At 35.8% G+C, this 19,492-nt stretch overlaps 1 protein-coding gene and 1 long non-coding RNA gene across 2 annotated transcripts; one reads left to right on the forward strand and one right to left on the reverse strand.

Annotated features, from left to right (window-relative positions):
• Nucleotides 1–545: 545 nt before the first annotated feature.
• Nucleotides 546–9,346, reverse strand: COX7A2L (cytochrome c oxidase subunit 7A2 like). The gene is made up of 3 exons (XM_034427692.3): nucleotides 9,135–9,346; nucleotides 2,013–2,147; nucleotides 546–1,296 (listed from the first exon to the last, which is right to left on the reverse strand). Exons 1-3 carry the CDS (start codon nucleotides 9,204–9,206, stop codon nucleotides 1,153–1,155), a joined length of 351 nt encoding a protein of 116 aa, XP_034283583.1. The 5' UTR covers nucleotides 9,207–9,346; the 3' UTR covers nucleotides 546–1,152.
• On the forward strand, nucleotides 9,310–18,706 carry LOC117671650 (uncharacterized). The gene is made up of 2 exons (XR_004592960.3): nucleotides 9,310–9,439; nucleotides 18,410–18,706. It is a non-coding gene; the product is annotated as an uncharacterized LOC117671650 (long non-coding RNA).
• The last annotated feature ends 786 nt before the right edge of the window (nucleotides 18,707–19,492 follow it).

Genomic DNA, 19,492 nt, shown 5'->3' on the forward strand with positions numbered 1-19,492 from the left:
CTTTTGTCATACCCCTGCCCAAAATTACTATGTAGTTCATATTAACTTTATATGTTTTGCTAGTTATTGCCATGTTTTTATTATGTCACTGCAAAAATATTTCAACTGTATTTTATTAAATTATACCAATCAGTAGTGGGTTCCACTTACCTTCGCTACCGGTTTGGAACTGTGAGCGTGCGCAGAGCGTCCAGGCGGGTGGGCAGAGCCTTGCGCTGCCGCCATTACCGGTTTGCCTGAACCGGGACGAACCAGTAGAAACCCACCACTGATACCAATGCTATTACTTAGCTCATTCAAGCCGGTTTAACAAAGCAAACAGAACTTAAATACAGTGATGCTTTCCATTTTAATTTTGGGGAAACATTAAACCATTTTATGTGGATAATAATTCAGTTGTATCTACTTTTGTATAACAGTGGAATTGTGCAATTTTAATACAGTATCAGAAAATCAAACAATCAGCAATCTAGTGACAAAAATGGAAAGCAAACCAACATTTTAGAAATCATTCCATTTTATCATTTAAGAAAAGACTAGACAAATTTGCAGGAATAAATTATTTATTTTTCTATACTTATTCCAATGGTGAAATAAAAATATTTCCAAAGTGATAGGCAACCATTGTGGAATTAATGTGCTACACAGAACCTTAAATGCAACACTCTTTCTAAGAAATGTGCAAGAGAGAAGCAGAATTAATGACGTGTACAATTATTCTGAACAGAAAGTTGTGGTAGGTTAGAATAAAATAATTCTTTATCAAATACGACTCCACAAAAATTACATCCAAAATTTCAGCAGATGGTAACATCTTCAGTGTCAGATTCTTCTCTCTCTCTCTCTCACTGCATCAACTATCAACTTATTATTATTAGGAAGTTCTTCAGGCTAACCATTCTACATGAGTTTTATTTTACTGACAGTTGGGTAGAGGAATCTGCAAAACTACATAAGATGATAACTTTCTCCACCATGGTAGTGATTTTACTCTAAATTCCTCACATTACTCTATGTTTGTCTTTAACTCATCATGAAACCCAAGAATATGCAATATATTATCATATGACTTCAGTATAATAGCAGAAGGTTAAGTGCAACTCTTCCTTTTCAGAGCAAAGTTAGATGACGATCTTTCTGGACATACATTATTCACTTCTCTCTTTTGGGAGTGGTGGCCATATAGAGAGCTATCAGACAGTAGATGGCCCCTCCTATTGTTAATGCCATAGTGGTCCGGTATAGAAGTCGATCAGGAACACTTCGTTTCAGATGTATTGGAATATCATCCGGCCTCTATCCACAAAAGATATACATACGAGTTAATACAGTGGGGAAATTAATATTTATGCAAAACCTGGGGAAAAATTAAATTGGAACCTGCCAATTAGCTCATCTTCAAATAAAATGTTCTAATTATCTATGTTGTACATTTTACATAAATTTCAGAATCTTGAGAAATCTGTGTCATTTAAAAATATGTAATATAATTTCCTGGATTAGTTAGTATGAGTATCTATGACCATTTTTTGATAACTACTTAGCTCCTTGTCCCATGCCTTTTTATATTAACAAAATGTTGCTATGCAAAATGTAAGTTCAAGCACTATTTTCAAAAATGACCTCAAGTCCCAAATAGGCATCATACACTTTCTTACAAAAATTAAAATGATTGCCAGATACAATCCCACAAAGAACAAAGTGGCAAAGATGTTAACCTGGATCTGTATTATTCAAAACTAAAACATGACAAGCAAGACCAAAGAAGCAAAAAAAAAAAAAAGCATTATTTACATAAAAATATGTTAGGAATGCTGCTACTATAGAAATAGAATCCATACTTTCTAAGTGTAACTGTGCATGTTCTGTGTTTTTCATTAAACGTACAGATTTGACTATAGTGCAAAAACAGAGATGCTAACTTCTAAATATGACAGGCAGAGCTGAAACATATCAAGTACACATTAAGAGTATTTACAGATTTTTTTTTTTTTTTTTTTTTAAATTCTCACCTGAAATAATTTCTGCAGTTCTGGTACTTTGTTCTTAACCAAACTCCCAACCTTGTTTTGTTTGTCTGGGGCAACTTTAATTGGGGTATCAAATATCACAGCTGGAGACTCCACAGATACTACTGGCTTGAATCCCTAAATAAAAATGTATGCAATTGAAAACAACAATTAGCAATCAACAAAAGAGTATGAAACAAAAGCACATCTGATTTGACCTGGAATGAAAAATTTCTAGATTGTGGATTTTCCTATATTTTGTCAGCTGCTTGGAGCCTGATGAACAAAAGTTGGACTATTCCAGAAATATCGACAAAATACATATTTAGAGCACAATTAGTTAGGCAGCCCACAGATTTTGTTAACATAGAGAAGGGATTTTCCCCCCCCCCAATTAAAGTCAAAATGGTAGCCACAATAATGTGAATGAAGCCCTGCCCTTCTGCATGCATGACTGTGGCCATCACCTTGACTCATCTGACCATCATACAAATATCCCTGACTATTACAGTGTTTTGTGTCAGTTGTGACACAAAAAATCCATCCGTTCATTACTTCAGTCCATACAGTACTGTCAAGATTCCTGGCATGAGAATAAATTTGAATAGTGGGAAAGAAATAACAAGACAGGGTACTATTGCTTAGTAGGATAAACTGAAAAGCTGAAGAATGCTTAATTGTGGGTGTACACTTGTCCCTTCCTGTCCTTTCCAGAGTGTTCAATGCGGTAATAAACCCATTTTGCTCAGTTATCTCAGGATATCTTTGAACGGTAGCAGTCTTAAAATAAGCATGGAAGTTGACTTCAGATGGGAGAAAATAAAGATAGCAAGTTTCATTCTAAACCAGAAATCCATTTACCTTCATTACTGAGGAATTTTGATCACATTTATGAGCATTCCTGAACAAACACTAATTATGGGTTGAACACATTCCCTCCAGAATGCAATATATCTTTATGCATTCAAATACTGCCAGTGAAGACTCAGAATATAAATTATTCTGAAAAGCTTTACTCCCCCACCCCCCATGGCAATTTGTAATTCACAACTGAATTTAATAAGGCTACACTGAAGTAAACACATTATGGAGCACAACTACAATCACCTTTATACAGATCTAGTTTATTATTCCAGACAGCAAGTGTGAACACAATGTGCTGAGAATTAAATTTGCATTTTAACAAGGTTAATAAGTGTATACTTGAAATTAATGCCTACTAATTGCTTTTTGTTACCTCATCCATCAAACTGTCTGCCAATCAAAAACACTTTTTAAAAACAAATGGTGCATTTAGTGTAATTATATTTATCAGGACATGCAGTAGGATCCCAGCTAGATAAAAATTAACACGAGATCTGTGCCTGTAAATTTACTCAGTTCAAAGTGTTGTTTTTTGAGGACAAGTTCTGAACCTTGATTTATATTAGGACCCTGATATTTCTTTAATATTTACAAACTGTTGTATGGAAGCTTGGTCTCTTTCTCATGATTACAGTTGCTGTGAACGGAGACACAGTTAATCCCATTTTTAAAGAATAAGCTGCTAAAGGAAGGAACATTTTAAAATATTAATCTTTATTAATTTTATTTTTATGATTATTCAAAATGGGAAGAACAGATTACTGCTTAGAATCTTACAGCTCCATTATAAAGATTAGATGCTCAACATATTTATCAGACTGTGTAGTTAGCTTGAAAGCAGTAGCTATTTACAGAGTTTATTGACATTACCTTTTTGAATATTTTACTTTGCTGCACAGAATCTGTATGCTATATTTTTCAGTTCAATCATTAATTTTAAACTATCAAGTAACAAAGTAATTGAAAAACATGCACAATAGTAGGAGAGGAGCATGTGTTCTCTTTACTGTTCTCTTCATGGTGGAAATAAACATGAACTATGAAATAAACATGCCCATGCCATGCAAAGCATATTTAGAACAAGCCAGGTTATAAAGCCAGCTTTAGACTATGTTTCAATGTCCTGTCTTATCCTGAAGTTGTCCAGTTTATAGGGAATAGGAAACTACACTTTGATGGAAGACAACCTGATTTGTTAATTTGCTTACATAAAATAAGATTCAGATGTGTATGTACCTATTACCATTTGATATGGGTTTGTGTGAATCAGATTTTAAAATTATATTTAGAATATAAAACAAGGCACTATGCATATGTAGCCATCAGCCAATTATTTTAAAAATAGTTATATTTTATCTCTTGCAAGATTCACATATCTTTCAAATGAAGGGCTAAAACCATTTATTTGTTTTTATACTACTAAAAGGCTAAAAGGATGCATTATAGAGATGCACTATGGAAATAATTTCTTTTTTCCATTTTTACTTTTTATCATTAGAAGTATAATGTGTACTGATCTTTTGTGAGAATCCCATGTCTGTCACAGACCATGGTTAAGAGAAAAACCTGGGTGACAAACATACAAGTACAAACAACATGAAAAAAAAGTAAAAGAATGTAATGCAGATGAATAAACTAGGACTTTAAAAATGTAATGGAAGTTATAGCTTTCTAATATATCATTAATTAATTGCAAAAAATTACATGAAAACCAGTTTGGTGCGTGGGATAAAAACATCAGGCTAGAACCTGAGATACTATGAATTCTAGCCTCACCTTAAACATTAAACTAACTGGGTGACTTTGTGCCAATCACTCTCTGAGCCTTAGGAAGAAGACAGTTCCAAAAATGTTGCTAAGAAAGCTGCAGGAATTTGCCAAGATAGTCACTAGGAATCAAGACTAACTTGAAGGCATGCACACACAAAAATAGTTAAATATATTATACACAGATAATCCTAATTTAGGAACCATTTACAGTTACAATCAGGGTGGACAAAAATTGATGATTTTAAAAAAAAAATTAAAAAATTGGATTTTTAAAAATTTAAATCAGATTTTTTAAATTTAAAATGGATTTTTTTTATTTTTATCAAATTTATTTTAATAAAATGCTTTTGGAGTAAAAATCTATCCAAATATAGTTTTCTATTTAAGATACATTAATAATTTAGTTTATTCAGCATGAAATGGAGCTTAGTTATGTAGCATGAGGCTGTATATTCTGAAATATTGGGACTGTGGGTAAGTCAACAGTGGGTCAGAGGAGGAGGAGCTGCTGTGGGACAGAGATGACAATTGCTCTTTGAAAATTATGATTTAAATCGAGCTGATTTAAATCAAGCCTTTTTACTAGTGATTTAAATCACAATTTAAATCAAATCCACCCTGGTTACAATGATGATGAAAAGTAACTTTATGACCAATCCTTGCATTTATGACCATTACTAGTCTGTAAACAAAGTTGAATTAAGATAATAAACACAATCATAGTTTTGTTTACTGATCACTTCGCTTGACAACCAAGCTGCTGGTCCCAACTGTACTTACAAATGAGGACTACCTGTATATGTTATGTTAAAAAACTAAAAGTCACTATTAAACTTGAGCTAAAAGTCAATATAAGGAATCAGAGTCAATACAATTCACTAAATGGAATTATCTGAATTAGCTATAATAAATTCAATCCACATTACTAAGAATGTCTCATAATTCCTAAATATAAATTATATGGATAAATCTACACTTTAGGTATGGAACCATTTTATGTATTAGAGCTAAGAATCTGTATCATATCTAAGGTACAAAATTATTCTAAATATCAAAGTATACTCCCAAAACGTGATTATTCTTCCACTGAAGGGATGAGACAACCTTTCCAGTAAGCAGTATATACTGTGTTTTCCCGAAAATAAGACCGTCTTAAAATTGTTTTGAACCCCGAAATAAGCACTTGGCCTTATTTTTGGGGAGGTCTTATTATTCTGGGGTGTATGGAGGAAACCAGAGGAAATGTCAGGGCCTGGCTGCGCATGAGTTTAAATATTTTTGGGAAGGGCTTATTTTCAGGGGATGGCTTATTTTAGTGCATGCGCTCAAAAGCCCGATTGGGCTTATTATCAGAGGGTGTCTTATTTTAGGGGAAACAGGGTAGTATCTTGCAGAAGTTATCACATATGAAGCTAATTGAAAATAATTTGAGGAAAAATAATTTTTGGTATTTATAAGAATATCATAGATTGAAATGAGAATTTGATTTTTAGATTTGTTTCATTCTAGTAAGAATCATATAGCCAGCAATTAGCAAAAAAAAATGATCCAATCTGCTCATTACATTTCCAGCAATTTTTTGAAAATTGTTAATTTTTGCAATCAAAGTAACATCAAAGTACATCAATAAAACATACTGATTCTTTATAAATATATTTGCAGTAAATTTAATGTTTTTCCACTGAAATTTTGACGGTTGCCATTTCTACTATTGTATTCAAATCCTACATCAATTTAATCATACAATCTCTGACCTGTTCCAATGGTGAGTCATACTTCACTAGTAGTTTATAATTAAGGCCCAATAAATATTTCAAATGTTTTTAGCATTATACTACAAATTAGAAGATATTGGGACTAATCAAATAAAGTGGACCATCGTTAAGTGTGTGTTAAAAGATTCTATTTTGGTCTTCTTATTAAATCTTGCAATCTGAACAAATTTGTTTAACTCTCCACTAAACAAATACAAGAGGGAAGAAATCTGGACTGATTATTTTCTGTACAGGTAGTCCTTTACCTAAGACACCAATTGAGCCCAACATTTATGTTGTTAAGTGAGAAATTTATTAAGTGAGTTTTGTCCCATTTTATGACTTTTCTTGCCACATTTGTTAGGTGAATCACTGCAGTTCTTACATTAGTAATAGGGTTAAGTAAATCTGGTTTTCCCATTGACTTTGCTTGTCAGAAGTTGCAAAAGGGAATTACATGACTTTGGGACACTGTAACCATTATAAATGTAAGTCAGTTGTCAAGCATCCAAATGTAAAGTACCTGTATTTATCCCAGCTATTCAATACATAACTTATTATTGCATGACTTCTGCTAACCAACAAAAATTAATGCTAATTGTCTGGAAGTCCTGCTCCTTCTATAAATTCAACCAATCTGTAAGATAAAATCCATTCTGAAAATCATGTTAACCAACCAGCTAGGTATACAATATAACCGCTAATCAGAGCCGCTAATCCATCTTGCTCTTTTGTGTACTGTAGAATTTTGAATTTATTGCATTAAAGGTGTCTCTAATAGTGTCTTTCCAAAACCAGAATTTATGTAGTTCATAAGACCAGAATTTATTCAGAATATAGATGTTTTTCTTAAGCAGTCTTAGTTCTTTTAAAGTCAACATGTAAATGCAAAATCCTAATATTTTAATAAATTATTTTTTAAAAGAGCCTTGGTAGTACAGTGGTCTAAAGCACCCTGTTATTAAGACCAGCTGCCTGCAATTACTGCAGGTTCGAATCTCGCCAGGCTCAAGGTTGACTCAGCCTTCCATCCTTTCTAAGGTAGGTAAATTGAGGACCCAGTTGTGGGGGCAATAAGCTGACTTTGTATAAATATACAAAAGTATGAAGGCTATTGCTTAACGCATTGTAAGCCGCCCTGAGTCTCCGGAGAAGGGCGGCATATATATCAATTTTTTTTAAAAAAAATGCTTTCTGTCAAGCAAATTAGTGGAAACGCTTGCCCTTCCCTGCAGTCAGCATGAAAGCCAAGTTAAATGGCAGGCAAAAGATTTATCGTGCTTTTTGTCAGCTCGTAATTTGTTTGTATGAAACCCTTTTTAAGGCTGTGGTACTGAATAAAAAATTAAATATAAGAATGTCCTAATACATAAATTGTCATGGAACCTAGACATAAACTCTATTTAAAGTAGTAATCAGTTAACCAGAAAAACTAAATAAAATTTATTTCAGCAACCCTGGCCCAAAGCAGAAATAATTACTATAATTACTATAACAACATGCTTGTATCACTTCCTATAACCTTTACTATAAAGGTCAAGAGTCTTAAAGACTTTGTCCTTGGAAGTTCATCATATTTGCATGTGATTAGCAGGGTTTATCCCCGTTTGTGATACCTGAACTGTAAATAAATCAATTTCCCAAACTAATTTATTAAGCAACTTCTATGTGTGTAGGTTTTTCCTTTTAAAAGAGTAGGTTCAGGTATTACAGACCTTAATTGTATATACAAATGTTCCTCCCACCTTTTAACACATTAATTCAGTGTTTCCCAAACTTGGGAACTTCAAGATGTATGGACTTCAACTCCCAAAATCCCACAGCCAGCCATGCTGGATGGGGAATTCTGGGAGTTGAAGTCCACACTTCTTAAAGTTCCCAAGTTTGGGAAACACTGCATTAATTGATTGAATTTAATTTGCCTCTTTTCTTCTATGTATTTTCATTTTCATGTGGGTCATTTTCCCCCTTGACTTGGAATTCTTTTTAATCAAAACTAAAGAAAAAAAAGTATCCTTTTTTCTTTCTTGCACATTAGGAAATCCTTTCTGGGTTTGGAAAGATTGGGGCTCTGGAAAAAAATCAGTGCCTTTTAGATTATCTATTCCTCCCTTAAATTCATACAATATTAAAGATCAGTAACTATTAAGTTCAACACACACTATCTGCATATTAGAGCCTTGCAAAAACCTGGCAGAAAAGTTTAAAAATAGGATAATCAGAAGAAATGTCTTTTTTTCCCCATCCAGTAAAAGGGTTGTCCATTTTGGAATTGCTCTGAAGGTTTGTTTTTTAAAAAACAAAAAAAACACCTGAATTAAATAACTATATACATGGACTCTAGGTCACTTGTACACACGGAATCATAATGCCTGAATATGTGCTGTTGGAAAGGCGTCTCTTTCCAACAGCACAAGGTCAAGGCCACGTGCCCGTGACCGTTGGTTGCTCCTCGTGCCACAGGAACACCCGGAGAAAGTGCAATTCCGTTTCTTTTAGCCAATCAGCAGGGAAGGGTTCAGCAACAGCAACCGCCACCTCTCCGCTGTCACCCACGTGCCCCTGTAGACCCCTTCGGCATCCTTTCGTAAGGCATCGCCCTCTCCCACCCCCGCCGCTTTTCGCGTTCTCCGGCGCCTAAAGAGAAATGAGCCTCGTAGGGAAATCCTTCCGTTTGCAACAGAATAAAACCGTGAAGGTCAACTCGCCGGTCGCTCGGCAACAGGATTCTCGTTACCTGAGCGGAATAGGCAGCGGGAGCGCCGGCCCCAACCAGCCTCTGCGTGAAGCCGCCGAATTTATAATACATGACGGGACCTCGGAATGACTCCCTTAAACTACATGCGCGGTCCCCCTTCTCCAGCTTTGCAAGCGAGAAGGAACCCGGTTGCGACGCCTACGTCAAAAAGACCTTTCTTGCGACTGGCTCCTTCTTGGACCTCTGTACTAAAAGGAGGGCCGAAGCAGTGCCTGAAATGCCTTACCTCGGAGAAGAAGAAAAAAGAAAAGAAAGCGAAATGAAACTAAAGACGGTAGCAAAGGGTATGAAAGGAATCGCATAGTCAGGATATGGATCATGTTGATGTTAGCGGGGCCAGAGAAAAACGACATTTTCATCGGGCAATACTTTAGACAGCCTGAAAAATAATAATTAAAAAAAAAAAAGTATTGTGCCTGCGTAGCTCTTGGTCTCTACTACGCCAGTCCGGAGAGGTAGTTACTGTAGTTGAAGTTACACGCAAATTAGTTCCCTATGCTAGTCCAGGTTGGTCGAGCTAGGTGGCAGCAAGTAGCTGACCTTGGCCGAAATGCTGTGCGAGGTCAGTGCTCCCAATGCCGGGAGAGGAAATCCAAAGGGTGTGTTAGAGACGCAAAGTATCGCAAAACAGCCTGGAAGGAAGCAGTAGCAAACCACTTTAATATCGTTTCCAAGTAAATCACAAACACATATCCATGAGGTCACCAGAAGCTGAGAATTAGACTTGAAGCAGGATAAAACTAAGAATTGCTCAAAGAAAAGAAAAGGCAAAACATTTAGCTTGTCACTCATGTGCAGAAGCAAAAAAGGTTGGCACCAGGGGTGAAATCCAACAGGTTCTGGAGAACCGGTAGTAGAAATATTGAGCAGTTCGGAGAACCAGCAGCTGAAATTTTGAGTAGTTCGGAGAACCGGCAAATAACACTGGCTGGTCCCAGAGTGGGGTGGGAATGGGGATTTTGCAATATCCTTTCCCCCCATGAGTGGGGAGGGAATGGGGATTTTGCAGTATCCTTCCCCTAGAGTTGGGTGGGAATGGAGATTTTGCAGTATCCTTCCCCTGGAGTGGGGTGGGCATGGAGATTTTGCAGTATCCTGGTGTGTAGTGGGAATGGGGATTTTGCAGTATCCTTTCCCTGGAGTGGGGTGGGAATGGAGATTTTGCAGTATCCTTCCCCTGGAGTGTGGTGGGAATGGAGATTTTGCAGTATCCTTCCTCAGGAGTGGGGTGGGAATGGGAATTTTGCAGTATCCTTCCTCTGGAGTGGGGTGGGAATGGAGATTTTGCAGTATCCTTCCCCTGCCACACCTACCAAGCCACGCACACCAAGCTAAGCCACGCCCACTAAGCCACACCCACAAAACAGGTAGTAAAAAAATTTGGATTTCACCACTGGTTGGCACTCACAGCCCTTCTAATCCTTCTCTTTGGAAATGAAAGTACAAGGGTGGGTGCGCTTCCCCCCTCCAATTTAAATATATTATAAATGTTATCATGCTAGTGCAGTCTATTACATGCCCATCTGAAAAGCATCAGATTGATGATATAGGATGGAAGGGGGTGTGCCAAGATTACAATGTAGTTTAGGGTTTTTTTTACTGTAGTTATCAGTTTGTGGGCCTCCTTAATAGTTAAAGTAACTATTAAGTAACTATAACTGTAGGTGTCAAAACACTACTTTTGAGACACATTTGATTTGATCCCCCCCCCCCAAAAAAGTACAGATTTAGGTAAAAGTAAAAATTTGGCTGAGCTCAACTCTTGGTGATTTCTTTGGCACATCTGTGTTGTTTTTTGGCAACAGTACTGCTGGAATAAACTATAATTTACAGTTCATGTGGTCATAGTCTTGTTGTTTGCCAAGGTGGCTGAAAATTATGGGAAATTTAGCACAGATGGAGGGCACCCATTTTGGAAAGATTCAGATTTAATTGTCAAGTGCATTTTGAACTTAAGACATTAAAGGAAAATCCATAAATATATTCTAGTAAAATAAAAGTTTAATGAAGTTTATTTCCAGGTAAGAGGGCAACAATTTTCTCTCTATATTAACCTGCAAAATTTAAACTACTGATAAAAGATGTAAAACAGTTAAGTCAGTGGTCTTTCCAGTGGTAAAGCTGGAAATTGAAAAAGACCAAGAAAATTGAGATACATATCTTGAAATTATGGATTTGGAGATGATTATTAAGAGCATTATGAGTGGCAAGAAGAGCCTATAAATCCATCCTGGACAAAATAAAATATGATGGCTGCATTGAGATAATTATCAACAAAGGGAAATTAATATACTTTGTACCTAAAATGCAAGTGAATGATAGGCAGGATAAAAGAGGAGGATAAAATATATTGACAGGTCCAAAGAGATTACTCCTTGAAAGAGCTATTTTCAACTTCTTATTAAAGATAGATCAGGATGGCTGGTATTTGTCTATACAGTCCCCACTAGTTGTATTGGGCTCAATGACAATTAGTAACTAATAATGTTTATATTAACTGTATTAAGCATTTGAATGCTCAAGGAAGCAAACGAGGAAAAAATAGATTGTTAGAACAACAATTTGAAATGAAACCCTGTTCAATATAAGATAGTGTAGAGGAAACTGAAATTGGCAATGATAGTTTAAAAAAGAAATCAGAAATCTTAAAAGAAAGCATAGCCATTTTCATAACATGTCAGGAAAACTGAGTGGGTGCAAGTGATAAGAAACTTGGATCAGTGATGGCTTTCATTTAATATTTCCTTATAGTCCTGGTACTTCCTGATAGCACTCCCTGATAGAGGGTTGTATGACTGTAACTCATTCCAAGTCATCTGTAGGACTAAAATATCTTGCACATTGTTGAGGCCATGTATCTGACTCATCTTTAGTTTTCTTACATGAACTGGGTTCAGATCAAGTCTGCTTCTGATGTATGCAAATATAATGTTTTAAATAGAATGTTTTTATATGTGTAAGAATATTTATTTGTATATCTACTTGTATCTTGCATTTGTTTTTTTAAAAATGGAATAAGAGAACCACACAAAATTAGAATCTATTGTAATTAAGTTTTGAGACTATAAAATATGTGCCAAAAGCAACTTAATTTAGGTATTCCGTTTTGCTTGCTGCAAAAACTGGCTAAAACTCCCCAAAACATGCAGATGCTGCATTGTACTTTATACTCCTCTGTCCATAAGCCTCAATATACTTCAGTGCTACTCTGAGAATGTGCAAAATGTATATGCTTTGCAGGCATAATACATAAAAAATAAAAACTGAAGGCTATCCACATTCTTTATCTAAATAATCTTCTGCAATTCTGACATATGTTGACTTTGCACATATTTATTGCAGATAGTTCACCAAAATAGTTTTTAGACACTGCTCTAGTTTTTTTAGGATATGTAAACTTCATTACAACTAATTAGTGAGTGAGCTCCAGATAGTGATGGAAAGTTGAAACTGAAAATGAAATGAGGAATGAAGAACAACAGATCCTGCTTTCCTCTAAGGCAGGCCTCATGTTTGCGTCTACCAATATGCTTGCCTTATTTGTGAATGGAAAAACACTGATGTTTCCTGAAGCAACTAAAATGAAAGCTGGCCTTTGTTCTTTTGAATGTGCAGGCTAGGAACGCTAGAGAGGAAGAGCTAAGCAAGCTCAATCCTCACATTAATTATGCAGGAATCCTATTAAAATACAAGCAGAGATTGTGTTGCTTTTACCTCAAGGGAACTTTATATTTAGATTTTAAATGATTTCCCGCCTTATTTGAGCAACAGACAAGTTAAAGATGTGTTTCTCTTTTGGAAGGAAAATTTCAGTGCATAAAAACTTGCCTTGCAGGATATTATGTCCAGGACAGAGGTCTGCTTATATCTTGCGAATGTAACCATGATACAGTTCTGTTTCTCAGCCACAGGGAACCACTGAGGGGGTAGATTTAGAAAATGAAATTATGATGCATGCTTGTTACTATTTTTATTTTTTTACATAACAATAATTTGTAAAAGGCTTCAAATTGGAAGGGTAGGACCCAGTAAAATTATGTTTGCTGTTAATATGTCAAGCCAATTAGAGGAGAAGAAAAAAAAATCTGATTTGGGGGGGGGAGATAATATAGCATATCAGCCTCATGCAACAAGAAGTGAAATTATCTATACCACATGTAGATTTCTGAAAAGTTGGCTTTCTGTCATTTCAGGAAAAAAATGAGTTATAAAGCAGATTGCACCTGTTGCAGTAGAAGAACAAATGTGTTTGGTTGTTTGCTCAGAAACTGTATGACACAGCTTTGCTTACACTGGTCTCGCAAATCAAATTCAAATAGAGAATTCCGAAAATTTGTCAATAAACAGCCCAGGGATTAAATGTAGCAGAAATATCTTCGGTGTTTCCCAAACTCTTTGCCCAGTTTGACTTCTTAAAGATTCTTAAAAAGCTTGTGTTAATTTTAAAACTATAAAATGGAGAGCAGGAATAGAACAGCAGAGTAGAACAGCAGTCTCTAGCATCATCTTTATTTACAAAAATATCACTGGGCCTCATGCAGGCTTTCTTAGAAAATAAAATGATAAATATTTAATTAAATGTGTGCTTTCCTCTCAAAAGAAGGCAACAGGCTGGGAGTGAGGAGCATCCTGGCTGACTTAAAGGATTAATGGCAATACTATTATTTATTTATTCATTTTTATCCCACCTTTATTTTTTTTAATAAATAATTCATATTTTGGCTTATGGTAGATAGATATTTTGTGAATGTTAATGTCACATTGGCCTCCAATTTCTGATCATTCCCGCTCGCTCCTAGATTCTTAAGTTACTTTACCTTGCTGTCATACTGCCATTCCCAAGTCCTCTTCCCATTATGAAATAAGAAAGTGTTACCAGCTAATTTCATTGTCCAGGATTACCTGTGAGAATGTGCAAAATGAATGCATTGTTCTGCTTTTTTGTGGATCATCCACACAGTTTCCCTATCTTGGCTCCAAAATAACTACTGTACTTCTCGTTTATTGAGGATGTGTCCTCTCAACAATGCCTCCATTTGAGGACCAGCCTGTTGCTGAGGCTAGACTGAAACTCATCAGGAAAGTGATCTTTTCCATTGGGAAACAGAATAAGACTTCTTATGCAAACATTCTGTGTCAGATGGAAAATCCTACAAGATGGCCACTTCCTTTCTATATGTAGAGCTCTGTGCTTCCATTGCCATTTCAGCTTGGCTGTTGAAAAGAACAGAGTATCACCCAGAAAACCTCCGTTTTGGAAACAGGGAAATCCCCTAGTTTCCCAGAAGCCATGGAGGGCACAGTCAATTTTCCTGGCTGTCTTACATTGTGGTTGCTGACCGTGCCAAGGGAAGGGAAGAGTGGGTCAATTCATGGGGGCAATGTAATGATGGAGCTGGATGCAGATGCTTTGTGTATGGATAGATACAGGTGTAGTAGTTCAGTGCAGTGTTTCTCCCTGGCAAGTGGCCCCAGATCTGCCTTCCTCCACTTAAGGAGGGAACATATTTACAGCAGGGCTGTGGAAGCACTACTCTATCCTCCCAACAGCAGTAGCAAACATCACCCTTGTGTATGGGCAACAACTCTGCCAATCTTGTTGCAGGGACACTGCAAGGATAGGATGAAAGTATAAGTAGTCCTCGATTTACAACAATTCAGTTAGTGACAGTTCAAAGTTACAACTTCACTGAAAAAAGTGACTTACTGGTATGACCGTTTTTCACATTTACAACCCTTGCAGCATCCTCATGCTCAAAATTAGGATGCTTTGCAGCTGTTCATATTTATGACGGTTGCAGTGTTCCCTAGTCATGTGATCCCCTTTTGCAACTTTTGATAAGCAAAGTCAGTGAGGAAGCCAGATTCTCTTAACAACCGTATTACTAATTTAACAACCGCAGTGATGCACTTAACAACTGTAACAAAAAGGGCATAAAATGGGGCAAAACTCACTTAACAAATGTGTCACTTAGCATTATAAGCATTGGGCTCAATTGTGGTCATACATCGAGGACCTGTACATCTTCAGGGCTGTGCAAATGAACCCTAAATAACTATAGAATAAAGTTTCATATTTATAACCATTAGTTGCAATGTTCCTATCTTTATTTTCCCTTCAGTCCTATGTGATAGATTAAAAATAGGGCAAATCAAGTACAGATTTGCTCAGAGGAACCTAAACATGTGTATTTGCCATGAGTTACTGTAATAGAACACCGACTTCTTCTCTAGTCTTTGCCTGAGACAGAAATTAATAAGAGAGAGGCTAACAATGTTTTACATTCAAATATACATTGGAATATAAGTATATGTCCTCCATTTCACTTTTACTGCTTATTGTTGGGCCTCCACACCTGGGAAAAATAAAGCAGGAATTATACAGACTTTAGGAAGGTACCTTTAATTGTAGTATGTAAATAGAAAAACCTTGGACATTGTGAAAGAAATTTCCAACCTTCCTGTAATGGTGAGTTTGTTTAAGGAAGGGTCTCTGAATTATTTCAAATGCTTCTTCCTAGGTTTCCTGTCATTGAATTAAATCACTGTTTTTAAGATAAATTTCCAATAGTTCTTCTTCTGTCCCCAAATTATTTAACCCTTCTTTCCCTTCCATGACTTTTCCAGCCTTCCCACAATCTCTCATACCTATGCCAGAGGATGGAAGGAAGGAGAAATCTGATCTCAATTCATTTTGAACACTTGTAGATGCTATACTTCCTATGAATATTATTCCAGGCCCATTAGATTTTATCCTGCTATCAGAGCATTTATATATTTGAAAAATGTATATGGCTATCTATACAGTAGCACATAAAACAGCCCTAGGTACAGTAGCTAACAAGAACACACACAACCCTCCCTCCATCAGCTCAGTCAGCACCATAACACTGTCCTCTTAAAAACCAAAGATGAGCTGTGCTCATCTTCCCAAAACTTGAAGGAAGAGCCATGTCTTCACTCTTCTGGGGAGCAAAAAGGGCAAGGACCCTCCATATATCAGAAGGGGGAAGCTATTCCATAGGGTAGGCATAGCTATAGAAAAGGCTTGCTTCCTAGATCCTACCAGATGACAATATTTAAGAGAGAACTTTGGTGAGCTCATCATAACCAATCTGGTGGGATTATCAGATCAGGCTTTTTTAGATTGGCATGTCAAAAATTCTGAAAATGCCTCACTTGATTTCTTTTCCCCCCTCTTCCCCTCTCTCTCCCTTCCTCCCTCCCTCTCTCCCTTTCCTTCTCCCTCTCCCTCTCCCCCTCCTCTCTTTCTCACACACACACACCCTGAACAAAAGAGAAGCAATTCTTTTGTTGTTGGCTCTGATTCTGATTTAGTTATTTTCTCTTTGTTTTATGTTGTCCAGAGCCCTTTTAGATTTGGGCAGGTTGTATTGTAAATAGGTTTAAAAAATGGATATTGTATTATACACATGTTTCTATATTTTGGTTTTGTTTCTAAATTTTAGAATTTATATATATTTGAAGTAAATCAGTTTCCAAGTGATACTCTCTCTTACTGATGTGGAAATCTCCTTTTACTCTGACTACAAGCTTAACTCTTTGCACCCACATCAGTCTTCCATTCAGAAAGTAATATATTTGTTGTATAGATATAGGGAAAATAAAGAAAATAGAAAAAAAGATGTAAAGAAGCAACTTACTGGTTTTTTTTAACAGTGGTTAATATACATTTCTTTTTTCTATATTTGTTGATACTATTTTTTTTTCTAATTTCTTTATTTCTTTCCCAAAATTTGTATGATTTTTATCTGGTTAAAATATAAAAAGTATATTTGTTACACATAAATGTTTATGAGGAGTTGCAAGGGATAATTTCTGTTAAAAGTGCTAAACAACAACTTTCTCCTTTCCTTTCCTTTCCTTTCCTTTCCTTTCCTTTCCTTTCCTTTCCTTTCCTTTCCTTTCCTTTCCCCTTTGTCTTTCTCTTTCCTTTCCTCTTCTTTTCATACAGATGTCCATGACACTGAAAGCAACTTCTCTTGTTATATAAATGGCCACATAATAAATTTGTACCCTAAAGTAGCTTATCTAGCTTCATCAAAATTTAATTAAATCATAGTAAAAGCACACATACAAACAAATGGAAACCTGGCTACAAATCACATTAACTAAATTAATGAATTCATAACAAGAATTAAGAACATTAATGCATGATTTGTACCCAATCCAAGTTAATTAAAAACCAAATTTTATGGCTCTACAAAAAGTGATTATAGCAAATTGTGTCTTTGTCAACAAACTATTGAAACAAACCATTGAGGAAAGATGTATGTGGGCTCATTTCATGTACTCCAAGAACAATTATTGCATTATCTTGATGATCACTTAGGAATAATAACTCTTGAGTACAGCTGCTAATTTTATTGAATCGAAGTTTCAATAAAATTAGTTGAGCAATATTTTTTAGTCTGAGGAAGGAAGGTAGGGTGAGGTTGGACAAAATATGCAGCATGAAGTGACTAACTGGATCAACAATGAAATGGTTATTCCATACTTGGTCTTGATATATTTAATTGGCTTTTGGACAAATCATTCTCCCTTAGTCTTGCCTACTAGACAAGGAATGCTTCAGGGTAAAATGAAGGAAAATGTCAGATATGCCTTGCATTCTGAAGGTAGGATCCAAATAAATGAGAGTAATCTTATGAATGGATCTAGACTCTGGTAATGATTGATATAAAAGCATGATACAGAGAGCTAGATTTTCCTGTATGTTAATTTAAAGGCACTTCAGTAGCTATTTTCAAAACACCCATAATGGATGCATCTCAATTCTGCTTTTTAAATATTTATGGTATATTTTATAGACCATCAAAAAGGGATAATAAATGCATTGTGATTTTTCTGATGGCAGCTAGATAATGAGACAAAACTAAATTTGTATTCCAGACAACAAGAATTCATCCTATTCCCCATCTCCTTTTCAATGGTTTTAAGACTGCTTCTAATGAATTATTTGAATTATACTTGCAGAGATTTCTGACACATAATCAATTTTGAAGATTGCACAAAATATAAGCAAGGAAATGGCCTTCAGCTATATAGGGTGGCTTGTCAGATGCTTGTAGCTTTCCAATGTTTGCCATTTTAGTCAAGAATGATCAACTGGAACTTTATGTTGCTTGACATACAGTATATGGCTGATTTGGTTTGGTGATAACTCTGAGATGCAAAACTAATATGTAAATAAAGAATGCAGAAATAAGCATCTTTATCACTTTCCCTTTCAGGTATGCGTGAGCAATTCGTATATCAAATTTGTATATTTAAACAGTTTGAAAGGAAAAAGCCAAAATGATAGTATTGAATATCAGATACTGGAAGGAATTGATAAACGTCTAGAAAAACATCTGAAAGAAGCCAGCAATTAAAAGAAGACCACATTTCTCAAAATTTAATTGCTTACAGAGAAGCCCTATTTTCTAGTGCCTTGGTTTGTTACTCATTTATGACTATGATTGCAATGAAACACCTTTGTAGGTATGATTTACAGAAAAACAAGAAAATAAAATTACATCTATAATTGACTGACTTGGTTAGCATTTAATTCAGGAATATCTGACTTGAATATAAGTTTAGACTAAACCCCATTCCTAGAAACTGAACCTAGCATTATTGACATACAGAATAGGAAACCATTGGCTCACCAGTTGATCCAAGACTCCCATCCTAAATAGTGTGGCTAATAGTAAGAAACCCTGGGAAATATTTAGAAACATGGATAACACTATTTCCTGCCTTTCCTATATTGTGTTTATACATTCTTAATAGGAATAATGAAATATTACATGAATGTGCGATGGGGCAAGATGAAGGCCAGAACCAACTCAAGATCAGTTATAATGAATAAAAGTTGACAGTACTTCTGTTTCCATGAAAGTAGTAGAAAAAGTAGTTAATAAGTACAATTCATTTTTGGTGCCTCAGATTTGGTACATATGACTCTTTAATGTTTTGGTTTGTCTTAATCATATTTCTGCCTTGGCCTTAAATCTTATTGCTATTGTTATTTGCCTTCTGGAATCCTTAAACTTCTGCTTTGCCTTTATTACCGGTTTATGTTGCACTTTGAACCCAATTGGCTAGTAGGAAATCTATGTTTTGATTTAGATTTATCTAAATCTGGGGTTCTCAGCAGGGGTGAAATCCAGCAGGTTCTGGAGAACCGGTAGTGGAAATTTTGAGCAGTTCGGAGAACTGGTAGCGAAAATTTTGAGTAGTTTGGAGAACTGGCAAATACCACCTCTGGCTGGCCCCAGAGTGGGGTGGGAATGGAGATTTTGCAATATCCTTCCCCCAGGAGTGGGGAGGGA

This window comes from Pantherophis guttatus, chromosome 1 (genome assembly GCF_059756535.1).
Source record: "Pantherophis guttatus breed Tessera chromosome 1, ASM5975653v1, whole genome shotgun sequence".
In the NCBI taxonomy this organism is placed as follows: domain Eukaryota; kingdom Metazoa; phylum Chordata; class Lepidosauria; order Squamata; family Colubridae; genus Pantherophis; species Pantherophis guttatus.